Genomic DNA, 12,659 nt, shown 5'->3' with positions numbered 1-12,659 from the left:
AGTGGGAAACTGAAGTACACCTTAATTAAGTCTTCACAAGTGAATACTTGCTGAGACAAATGTATAAATATATGCATAATTCCAAAGAATTTTAGCTATAGAAATTCTACACTAGCTAATATCCTAAATGTAACCATGCTTTTAAAGTTACTCATTGATTTGTCTTCAATCATCAGACTTCCTCCAACCAGCAGTCTAGTTGAAGGTTTTAAAAGTCTCTTCTGTTAAAACTGACAAAATCTCAGAGGGCATCCCTTTTGACATACCAGTAACAATCTTCAATATTTTAAAGTCCTGGTATTTCTACTCCTTTTCTTCATTGTGCTTATTACCTTGTGAATTCATTCTGTGAAATGTTTCCAAATTGGACTTTGCTCCTGATCTGTGAATATGATTCCCACATGAACACTATTGTACCCCTTGCCCTTTCTGATTTGGGCAGTAAAGGATTACCCTGGCTTAAGTAACATTAGATGGAGTCAACATGAGGATTAACTTCACTCCTAAGAAATTTGTGCTGTCCTAAGTGAAGTTACCAGCGCAAAATGCTTTTTCTTCTTCATAGCTTTAAAAATAATCTTAGCAATGGTTAAAATCAAAAGGGTATGCTTCTGCCAATATCTGAGTCTCCTGCTGCTTGACGGCCTTTTCGGTAGATCTCCATAACACAAATGGTACATTAGTGGTGGTTTAGAGGCAGTATTTATCACATTAATTGCATAAGACACAGCCTATTTGTTTTTTCTTTTTATGAGAACATTAAACTGCTTCTCTTGTGTATACTCCTTTGTCCCACACTGACCTTTACTTAGATGTATAGCTATATCTAGAGCTTTCTAAACACAAAAAAAATCTCAAATATTGGATAATGAGCAGCAATTGGATAATCAGCAGAATTAAAACAGAAGCTGATGTAATAGTCAAGAGTTAATAGTTTTTAATCAAAGGACTAGGCAGACTTAAATAATAAAATTAAAATAATATTTTTTTTTCAGAGAGTAAGGAATACTCTGCATCAATGGCACACCTCTTTCTCGATAAAGAGCTCAGTATTAACTTCTTTCAGTTAGCTATACAAGGTTGCAACCAAACACTTGTAAGCCCAACAGTAAATTGAATTTTGCTTCACTTTATTGATTTCATGTTCCTAAAGCAATATAATTATACTTTCTTCTTTAGTAAGAAGTTAGAAATAGATGCGTCATTTAATTTGAATCTCAATTACTACATAAGCACAGTCTTGATAAATTATATCCAGAAAATATCTTGGCAATGGGGGTAGCAAGAAATACAATAAAGATATTTCACCAAGCTTCTGCTCCTCTCACAATTACAGAAGCTATTTTGGAAGAAACAAGTTTCCGCTAAAAACAGCGTGTGACATTTCTTCATATTGATTTAGACACTTCTACATTTATTGTTTTATTTTTAATTACTAGCCATTCCGTGATAGTTTTTTGTCGTAATGTTTTACAAGATACTAAACTGCAAAACTAGAATGGTTCTCATATGTCTTCTCTGGTACAGACTATGTCTTCAATCTGAAATCATCATGACTTATTAATCACTTTATTTTGATAGGATACTTAAAGAGTTTCTTCTCTTTCTTCTGAACAATGAGTTTTGGAATTGTGTTGATCCACTCTACCAAAGAATACCGAAGTACAAGAGAAACTCCTGCTCTCCAGATATAAGTGTTAGAAGTGATGCCAGATAATGGTTGTAGTATCCGAGAATTAGAAACACCTCAGAAATGTCACTGAAGAGGAACTCCTTAAAACATTAAAAAAGGTTCAGCAGGGAAACTTAAAGTGCTTCATTAAATAGTATCTATCTGAAAGAATGGTACATCACACAGAGCCAAAGAACATTTGTAGCATATGAAGACAGGACAGTGAGGGATTAGTAATTAAATGGAAAGGGGTTGCAATGTCCGGTGAACAGGAAGAAGTTCAAATTCTCTCTATCTCACGAAATAAATACAATCCTGTTGCAGTTTCTTGCAAGTGCATCTGGGATTCTCTCTCTCTGCCTTCACATGAAAAGATCAAACTATTTGAAATCTCTAAAGAAAATGCAACATGCTATTCTGTGGCAGAAACATACATTCTTTCTCTTCCCTCTACAAACAAAAGCAACAAAGTTGGGATTGTAAGCAATAATAGAAATTTGATGAGTGAAACTGCTTACTCTTGCAACAACACAAGTAAAAGCATAAGAAAATAAGCTCATGGGGCAATCTAGAAGTTGCAGTAAGGTACAGTTTTATAGAAACAATACTGTTTGTTTTAACTCCTATAATCTGAAGCTGTTGGCTTATCCCCTTCTCCACAGCAGATTGACTTGCAGCTTCAATATAAAAAAAATGTCTCTTTATGGCGAAGCTTTTGTAAGTTCCAAGAATTGAAAGAATAGTTATAGAAACAGAGAGACTTCTAAAATCTATTCATGATTTAAAAGCGTTGCCAAAAGAAGTACAGCAAAGACAGTAAGCTAGAGACAACACGCCTACAGAAATGCACCTTTGCTTGGATTTATGTGAAGCAAAGGATTTAGGGAGACTGGAAACATGCCTGGTGACATTATGGGTCCTCCTAGCATTCGAACATAAACAGAGTCTTGGGGAAGTTTTCAAAATGTATTTTTAATATGCTTTGATATTATTATTGTCTTTAAATTTAGTTCCTTTTTCAAAAAAGCTGACGTATTTGGTTTGCAGATGTTCCACTACTGTTTCTTGTCAAGGAGTATATGAGAGCATTGCTTTATATTTTTCCTGTTCATATTTTGTGAATTTTCCACACACAGTAAATATGCTGTATACTAAAAAATAGAGATATCTTCATCCAGGGAAAAAACAGAGCTGATGAAAAACCTCCTGATTCATTTAAATCAGCACCATAAGTTTAAGATGTGTATTTGGTAGATGTAATTTACTTAAGGAATTTGAAAATTGACTCTATTACTTATTTCCCCATCTATTTTTTTTTAAATAAAGAATGCATCCTGTACATGTTTTAAAAGGCCATTTATTGACCTTGTGCAGAGCTGTTCCATCTATGTGTGTTTGCCATTTCTGAAAATGTGATAAATCATCAGGCAACAGTTACCGCCATCATTAATAGCCCACTACCAAAATGTAGGCATTGCTACACTCCAACTACCCAGGAGCACAGTTTTTGAGTAGATGTGTTAGTCAAGATCACAGATGTGGCACTGTGCTCTAACTTGGCTAATACCTTTAATCTCTTTCCTTGTAATTGAAAATCCAAGGTGTTAATATAAGACTCCATTATAATTAATTCATCATAAAATGGACAGAGCTTAAGAAGAGAGTCTGCCACAGTAAAAAGCACAAGGCAGAGAAGCTATATAGGGATGCTTGACTAAAAACTTGAAACAATAGTGGTGGAAACAGTTTGCTGTAGTTAATGTATATGATTAAATGCAATGTTGAAGAATTATGTGAAGACCAGTAGAAGTTTACTCAACCCAAATTGGCAGCAGAGCACTGTGTGAGACAATTATAGAAGAAATGACAGAAGACTATGTTCTTTTCACTCAGCACAAAGGGGCTAAATGTGATCGCTACTCTTAAGTCCAGTTGTATATACAGTAGAATCCCCACCGATGCCCATGTGAAGATCTGATACTTTCCTTATACAGGGACATATTACAAATCACATACATTATGCTTATGATGTCTGTAATCTATAACAGGAGCTTAAAGCAATTACACAAAAAACTTAGTGTGCTACGCTCTGAAAATACCATCCTGAAATAAGGTAAATTGCTGGCTTTCATAGCAACCTAATAGGGTCACCAAGAAAGCATACAATAACAATTTTGATCTTTGATTCAAACCTCATGCCAAGTAGAGCTGATCTTTACTTCCATTGAATTTTAATTTTCATTTAACTGAAAGGACATTTGGCTGTCTAGAGGGCAAAGAAATTGGCAGGACACACACATGATCTCACCAGCAGTATGTGCACTGTAACAGCATAATACCATTTATCCAAGGAAGATAATACTTCTTATCCATAACTCAAAGCATATTGGTGCATAATTCAATTTTAAATGCAATTTTGGAAGTCATAGCAACAATAAAATATAATACAACATTTCTGAACAAATAGGAGGAATTGGGTGATACTTAATTTCCTTGACTCACACCACCATTCTGACCAACAAACAGATTCAATTGAAAAAAAAAAAAAGAGAAAAGAGAAAAGAGATCCAATTTGGAATACAAGAAGAAAACCAAGATTAACAGAATTGAAATTAAGCAAAAAGTAAATAAGGCATGCAAGGAGTAAATGAATTTATAAGCATGAATTTCACTAGACAATAGACAGTGTAATAACTATTTTGGAAAGCAAAAATTCTCAGAGGTAAGGATAAGGCCTATCTTTGAGGCACAGAATCACCAGCTTGCAGTACTCAGCTCTCCTTTGTAGGGCATTTCCATGACCTCACACAGTCAAATTGGACTGCCCAATTCAACCCCCTCAAAGCAAAATGTGAGTAATTAGATCCTTTCTCTGACTGTTGAGCATCTTACTAGAAGAAGTACAGCTACCAACCATCACAGAGAGGAGAGAATGGCATTACTAGAGATCTTAGTTCAATAATTCCACGCATCTTGGCAATTTCAGACCAAGTCTTTCTTTGTCTATGTTTCACTTTCAAATTAAACAAGGTCTTTAAATAAAGACTGATGGATGAAAGCATACGAAGCCAGAATAAAAACTTGGTATTCTTGGCAAACCAGACTGATAAAGCTTGTTAGGTCACGGAAAAGCTTTGCAGATAAGTGGTTAAAATGTTTGCATGAGTAGTTTTAGAAGTAAAGATGTGCACAAGCTGTAGAATTTACCTCCTATTGATTTTATAGAGCTCCTGACATTTGTTTTGTGCTTATTTTTAATAAACACGAGCTTGAAAACATTCACTTTACAGCAGTGATGTTTTCTGTTGTTAACAAAAGAAGAAAAGTCTCATTACCCACCTGAAGAACATCCCCAAGGTCAGCAGTGCTGATATCAGGGTCTTCAGTCGTATTAAAAGGAACAGGATTAATTCTTACAAGAGTGAGCACTCTGGGTTCGGGATATCTCCATAACATCATTCCTGGACTATCCTCTGTTTCGTTGTAAAACACAACTTCATAGGCACCAGGCAGTTTTTGTGCTTCTGTCAAATGAAATAAAGGTATAATCTGTCATATAATTTCTAAAAAGAAACATGTTCTTTTATGAGACCAAAGCAGTTAAAAATAAACCCCTCGGGATCAAAAGGAGAAAATGTAAAAATGCAATTTCCCTGACTTTTAAAAGATTACAGCTTAAATGGAAAGAAATCAAAAAACTATTTTTGTTTTATTTTTTCATCCTAGCAGATGGCTTTCCAATTGCTTTAAAAAAAAAAAAAAAAAGAATTCACTGTAAGAGGCAAGTTATCTTTAATAGGATACTACTATATTTATTATATAATTAAAAAAAGGAGAGCAATAATATTCTTCTTACCTGCATCTTGTATATACTGGAAGAGGCCTGTTCTCAGATCATCTGAGGAATGCTCCGTTTTTGAGGCCTGATTCCTTTCCGTAGAGGAAGAAGCGCGATACCGCCGTTCAGACACAAATGTCTCTGCACTGCCGGTTTTAGTAAGGTATTCCCAAACAAGCTCCTGGAGAAGAACTAAGCAGTTCAAATGCTCCTGACCCCAGAAAACCTTTACAGAAAAAAAAAAAAAAAAGACAAAAAATGATTACCTACAGTTGTTTCTGAAGGAAAAAAAAGAAAGAAAGAAAAAAGAACATTCGATTGCTTTCAGTCTACTCTACTTTAGTCTTAATTGCTTGCATGTATCCTAAATGTGAAAACAAAGAGGAGGAACAACAAAAAAACCTGTACAGAATAATTTTGGCAAATCTCTTCTTCTCATCGTTTTGAAAGAAGCGTTAATTCTTGACCCTTACAAGTGAGACAGTTGCTGGAGAGGAGCACAGAGCTGCCAAGCGATACACAAACACACACAGCCGAGTGCAGTGCGTACTGCGAGGACTACTCACCACTCTTCCAGTTTAAAATAGGACCAAAAAAAGTTAAAGATTTGGAGTTTAAATTGTTCAAAGAGCAGACTGGAATTCTGGAACACATTATAAACTGAAGAAGCGATACAGCAAAAAGACCAGAAAGACACACCCGAGATCATCTCAAGCAAACAATGATTACATGCAGAATGCAAATTGGATGTGCTGCAAGTTCTGAGAGCACGGCCTAAAGTTTAATAAAACCCACAGAAATTAGAAAATACATACATCTATGCAAAGCCAAGATTCAAAATGCAGAAGATTCATGTGCTGTGCAGTAAAAGACAAGCAGACATTCATTTCCCAGCAATGAAAAGCAGCACTGCTTTTCCTAAATCCACCTCCAGTCTGAAAGGATCACGCTGTGTCCTGTAGCCCTTGTGCAGAAGCAGGCCCAGGAGAACCAGGGAAACAGGGGAGCAACTTTAAATGGCAATTAATAAAGAAATTTAGAACCAATGTGGGACCACCAGACAGCAATTTAGAAGTTCATAGTAAGGACAGGAGGAGAGCAAACAAGTCGAGTCTGTACATAAACAGCAGTGCAAATTTTGTCAGTGGGCAACAGCTATTTTCAAATATGACAAAAACAGAATGAGAAGACTCTTAAAGTGACTGCAATACAGATGTCAAGAAGGGCGCTTTTTCTTCCTCTGCGCTGATGCGTAAGCCCATGGAACAAACCAAGGCCACCTGCAAACAGCTGCAGCCAGAGGAGAGCTGAACAGGCAGAGCCCCACGGGTATTCCTGAGCCCAGTGCATCTCTGCTGCAATGCCCAGAGCTGCTCTGAGCTCAGGTGCCACCTCAGGGGAGATTCCCTGGGGGAGTCCAGCAGCTTCAGGTCTCTGCAGATGGAGGAGAGAGGAATGCTTTATCCCCTCAGATTTCTTCATGTTATTTTTAAGGCAGCTGGAACTCCAGAACAGGGAACTCCTAATACAGGAGTAATAATATTAATAACTAATACCCTTAATTCACTACTAAGGCACTGATTTCACATCAGCTCTCTCTACTCTGTTGTAATACAAATTAACAGGAGTAGAATATATCTAGATCAGGTAAAATTCATTCGAAATAGAGCAGCTGATGCTTTTGTCAGCAATCTCCAATCTATTCTGCTGCACTAAATATTTTTTTTCTAGAAAAGCTAAATGCTACAGAACACAGTCTAATAATAAATGGCTTTCTCAGATTTATAGATATTTTTAAGGTCTTTGTCAAAATAAAATTAAAAAAAAAAAACAAAACCCAAAATTTGTAAGAACAAAACAAAAACCCACAAACAGCATAACATCCTTCTACTAACAACATGCAGAGGTGGTCAGCCAACCTGCGAATAACAAATCAAAAAGAAGCAGAAAAACAAACTCACTTTATTCATTACACTATATATACTAAATTTGTGTTACTCAATTACCCCTATTCCATGTGCTGTGGTTTTACAAACTTCTGATGTTGATTCTGGGAAAAGGTCTAATTATACAACTAAATGTCAAGATTTTCTTTTTGTGTTTTATATGCTTGATTTATACATTTATTTTAAAACATTTGGTGTGTATAGATACTACAATAAAAATAATTAAAACAAGACACGTCTTAAAGCCCACTTGTTTAAGTCCCACAGAATCTATGCTTCCTTTCAAGAACTCCCATGCTTCTTGGACTGGTTTCAAGTTATGGGCACTTCCAAAAAAGAGAGGACAGCACGGAAAACTGAGTCTTAATTACTACAAACAACGGTTTATAATTGCTCCCCAGAGAAATTTGTGTAAGTTTAAAAAGAGAGGATATGCATTTCATAAGATCACCCCGAGGCATTACAGACACATAGCTCACGGACGGACAAACACATACATCAGAACAGGGTCCTGAATATTAAGTGTTAGTAATTTGATCCAGTACTTTAGGGGAACACACACATACAGTTACAATGCATAGCTTAAGCAGTATTTTTTTTAAAAAAAGACAAAAAACATAAAACATTGTACACATTTTTTCAATCCTCAGTTTTATATGAAAGAAGACTTATTTTAAAGGGCAAAAATAAAAAAAAAATAAAAATCAAAAACTCAAACCAACCAATCAGAAACCCCCAACCAAATGAGCTCTTGTTTATCTGCAAAGCTTTACAGGCTTCTGTGCAATTTATTTGTAAATTTCTGTCACTCAAAACCAGTGAAGCTCAATATCAGATCCATAAGCATCTCATACAGACCTGCAGCAGTCCTCCTTTCAAATCAATGTACATTTTTGGAATAGATTGCTCTGGGCCAGGATCACCGCTGTGCTTACACCACTTGGCTTCCACTGTAACCGAGCAGCAAAACGGGCCAATCAGAGACCTGGTTCTTTCTTTGAGACATGTTTTAAGCAGGAAATCTTTTATGTCCAGGACAAGACATGATCCATGGATTCCTGAAAAGAGAGACAGAGACTTTATCCTGCTGGTAGTGTCTCCAAATTTTCGTGATTGTTGTCTGGATTCGCTTCAGGTTGAGACTGTGAATGCAAACCAGTAAGAAATTTCTCATACAAGCACTCCCACAACATCCATGGAATTATCTGTGTGGACAACTGCTCTCCCGTCCAAGCAAGAGAATCACAGTTGGACAAGAAAACGTGGGACTTTTTGTTCAGCTTGCTCTTCCAGCATTATTGCATATACTTTATGCAGTGTTGCAGTTATGGAGCAGGTATGTTTCAAGTACATTCCTTACAAAGAACTGTTTGCCAAAACATTATGACTTTTTACATGTGTGAGTATTTTAAGGTTTATGAGAAGAGACATTTTTTTCATTAAACTATGACATTTTTTCAAAAGAGTGTCCTAAGAACAAGAACAGCTGCTTCACTTGATTATATTTTAACCTGATAGGAAATAATTTTGAATGATTCTCTTTGCTTTAGTTCAAGTTACTTATAAAGTATTGCTTTGGTAGACTTTGGAGCGCTTAGCGGGACAATAAAGGTAATGTTTGAATTCAAATAATTCAAAGCAATTACTGTAACTCAAAATATATAACACGTGTTTACCTAAAAACAATCTAAACTTTTCACATCATAACCATCTGCAGTTTACACCGCTTTATAAAACGTAAAAAAGACAATGGCAGGTTAGATTTATGATAGACCTTATGTCCTCACATTAAAGACAAACATTTTCAGGAAAGAAACACCCATAATTTTCACATCTCTTGTGAATTTAAATTACTGCAATCACAATTTAATAAAACAAACCATACTTACTATCTCTTTAATACTTAAATGTATTTGCATGAAAAGTACTACTAAGGTTGGGTTAATTTTTTTCTTCTGGTGCTTGTAGATGAATATTGAATGTTGCCATACTTCATAATGCCCATGGCTTACTTTTCTAAAGAAACTCAATACTTATAAAAGGTGAATGATTGAAAAACACCTAAGGCTTACATACAGTTATGTCATGGACAGTTCCAGTTAATATTTTCATACCTTTGCTGGTAGAAAAGACCTCCAGTATAATTCAACTCTGTTTTGAATACATACATTCAAACTTTTCCAATGAATCTTTGAGAATCCAGAGGAAAACGTCTGCATCCTGGCAGATAAGATTCCATAATACCAAGACATATTTTATACTATGGAAGGAAATATACTATGTTGGCTTTTTTCCTGTTTCTCCAGCATCCACTAAGAACGTGGTTCACATTCCCAATAGCTGCAATGGCACTGAACTGTACTCAACTTGAGTAGAAATCACAAATGAGAAGAATAAGTGTTGAGTTGTCTGAGGCTTACTAAGAGTGACACGGCCTTGGGTGAACACTTGCCTCATGCCAATCAAACAAGACTGTTGTCATGAATTGTAAAGGGGTGACAGCCTTGGGTTCTTCAGACAGGCTTCTGAGTGCCTGGGGCTGATCTTATCTGTAACAGGCTTACATGTCAGAAACTGTTCAGTTTTTTTTTTTTTTTTTTTTTTTTTTTTTTTAAATAGCCATCTCCAGTGATAATCAAGAACGCCAGCACTCCATGATGCCACTCCTTTTGGTCTGAATTTGGACTTTATTCTGCAAAACTGGTGAGTGTATCAGCCTCACATACAGTCTTACGCCAAGAAAAAGGCATTTTTAAGGAACTGCTATGCTCAGTCTGGTTATTTTTAGAGGCACTGCAGTATTTGGAAATTCATTTTTTTTATATAGTCTACATGAAACTTTTGTTTCAAAGTGGAGAAATTCTCAGCAACTATTGCACAATTCTGCAATATATAGAAATGTTCTATACTTCTACTGGAGTATATGCCAAGTTGCAGAAATAACAAAAAGGAAAAAGGAATGCCATAATACAAGTGGTTTTATTTATGTTTTCTTTCACTGGGATTACACTTGGAAGGATTATGTTTTGCAGTCTTCTGCAGTCATCTCCACGAAGTACAAAGAAAACACAATATCCAACAGCTTAACTACAAAATTGAGCATTCAGCACATAATCCTGCTGCTTCAAAATCAGCAGTGCAGTTCTCAAACACTGTGTAAACAAGTGAGAAATGAAGATGCAATTAAGAAGAAGTTAATAATACATATTACAAACACCTCCACAGCCTGAGTTCTACAAATTTCAGGTAAAGCTCACAGACCCAGTGAGAGACTTCTTTTCTCACTGGGATAAGATTGCTCTTCAAAGCAATTCTACCTACTTGTACTTTGGAGAACAAAGGGAATCTTAGTATCAAGTTTTCTGTGCTCTTAATGAAAAAAAAAATAGAATCACAGAATCACCAAGGTTAGAAAAGACCTCCAAGATCATCCAGTCCAAATGTCCAGCAACCACCAATCTTTCCCCACTAAACCATGTCCCTTAGTACAACATCTAAATAGCTCTTGAACACCTCCACGGATGGTGACTGAAGCACCACCCTGGGCAGCGCATTCCAGTGCCTGACCACTCTTTCAGAGAAGAGCATTTATTTTCCTAATAAATAAAATAAATAAATGAATGCAAAGAGCATTGAGATGAGTTTGCACAAAGTAACGTCAGGATGAAGTTTAAAGAAAACAGGTGAAGACTGATGTGGATACACAACCCCTAAAAAGCAATAGCAAACAAAGAAATCTTTGGGTGTAGGGAAAGCTTCAGTGTAGGGAAAGCTTCAATGGGAAGCTCGGACAGAAATCCGAGAAGGATGACATAAGGAAAGAAATTATCTCACATCCTAGAGGAAGGGAGTGAAGAAATATCAGTATGTGCTGGAAAGGAGCTTATTTTAGCATTGCTAAATGTCATCCTAAAATTCAAAGTATAGGCTCACTGAGTGAAGTTGCTTTCCTAAGTCTGAAACAATCATCTCAGAAAGGTAAAGATGCAAAATATTTCTCCTGCTTTTTCCCTCCCAAGCACTATTTGCAGTCAGTCCTTCCATGTGTCTCTCACAAACTTCTATTGTAGAACTGTAAGTTCAGTTTAAACAGATTAAATCAAAGTCTCCATTTGAAGTGAACTTGAGATGGCATCACACAGAAGTCATATATCTTCATAAACGATTGTTGTGATATGTAGAAGTTAACTTGTTCTGTTTGGATTATTGCTCATGAACACCAACATACTTTTCAGTATGTGCAATAATTTACTTCTAGAAACAAATAGTTTCATGACTCTTAATATACTCCTCCAAGAGACTAATAAATATGAAGCACTTGCTTTAGACACTGTTTAAAGAATGCTGCAAACCCTCCATTCTCAGACCCCACCCTGACCCACAGCAGCACCTCAAGATGCTGCCATTCTAACTGAGCAAAGCACAGCTTCTGTCGGGCTTCTCTCCGTCTCAGTACAGCTCACCCTATAATGACATATAGTCAAAAGGTATATCCAAATATTTTATACAGCTGGAAATAATGTAGGAGGGTTTGAAAAACACCTGTCACTTGCTAGAAATCACCTTGCACGGAAATTACACATAGAGTTCATCAGAGGAGAATAATGAAGAAAATTTACTAAAAGACAACATTTGGTTTGATATTATGACAGCCTTCTTTGTCAGTTAGTAAAGACTTAATTTATGCTAATATAAAGATGTATCACAGAATTTGAGTGCCGCAATATAAACACCTTGGAGTTACCACCAGTAAGAGGCACCATGTTAAACTGCCCGCTGTGTAAATCTCTTTGCAGGCATGCACAGAAACCCAGAGCAGCCCATTTAAACGGATGCAGCAAATACAATGAAACAACCACAGCTTACAGTAACAATCGCTTAGGCAAAAAAGGTGTTTAGAATGAACTCTTATTATTTTTCCTGGTTCACAGACAAAGGCAGAGATGATGTTTAGATATTAACTAGGGGTATTTTATTTTACATTTTGAATTGCTGATATTTGAGTTGACTCCAAATAAAACAAGCAGAAATGCAGCAGGACTTCTTTTTTCTTTTGTAATGCACTGCACTGCTCTTCCTTGGGTAGCTGTAAATCCTGTTTGGTTCACTGCACTGCCACCCAATACAACACAGAATATTATTTTAACTGGAAATTTCTACATGGGAAAAGAGTTTTAAGAAAATGGAACCACACCTAATAAAT

At 36.1% G+C, this 12,659-nt stretch overlaps 1 protein-coding gene across 5 annotated transcripts in view; it reads right to left on the bottom strand.

Annotated features, from left to right (window-relative positions):
* Window positions 1-12,659, bottom strand: part of VPS13B (vacuolar protein sorting 13 homolog B) — a 411,590-nt gene that overhangs the window by 73,807 nt on the left and 325,124 nt on the right. For all 5 annotated transcript variants that reach the window (XM_040695919.2, XM_040695916.2, XM_040695918.2 and 2 more), the window contains exons 37-39: window positions 8,315-8,514; window positions 5,529-5,736; window positions 5,012-5,196 (exon numbers count right to left, since the gene is read on the bottom strand). In XM_040695919.2, the coding sequence (XP_040551853.1) occupies window positions 5,012-5,196; window positions 5,529-5,736; window positions 8,315-8,514 (593 nt within the window). The remainder of the gene's footprint in view (window positions 1-5,011; window positions 5,197-5,528; window positions 5,737-8,314; window positions 8,515-12,659) is intronic.

This window comes from Gallus gallus, chromosome 2 (assembly GCF_016699485.2).
Source record: "Gallus gallus isolate bGalGal1 chromosome 2, bGalGal1.mat.broiler.GRCg7b, whole genome shotgun sequence".
Classification (NCBI taxonomy): Eukaryota; Metazoa; Chordata; class Aves; order Galliformes; family Phasianidae; genus Gallus; species Gallus gallus.
Note: the sequence above shows the minus strand (reverse complement) of the source record. Positions and strands in the feature narration are given on the sequence as shown.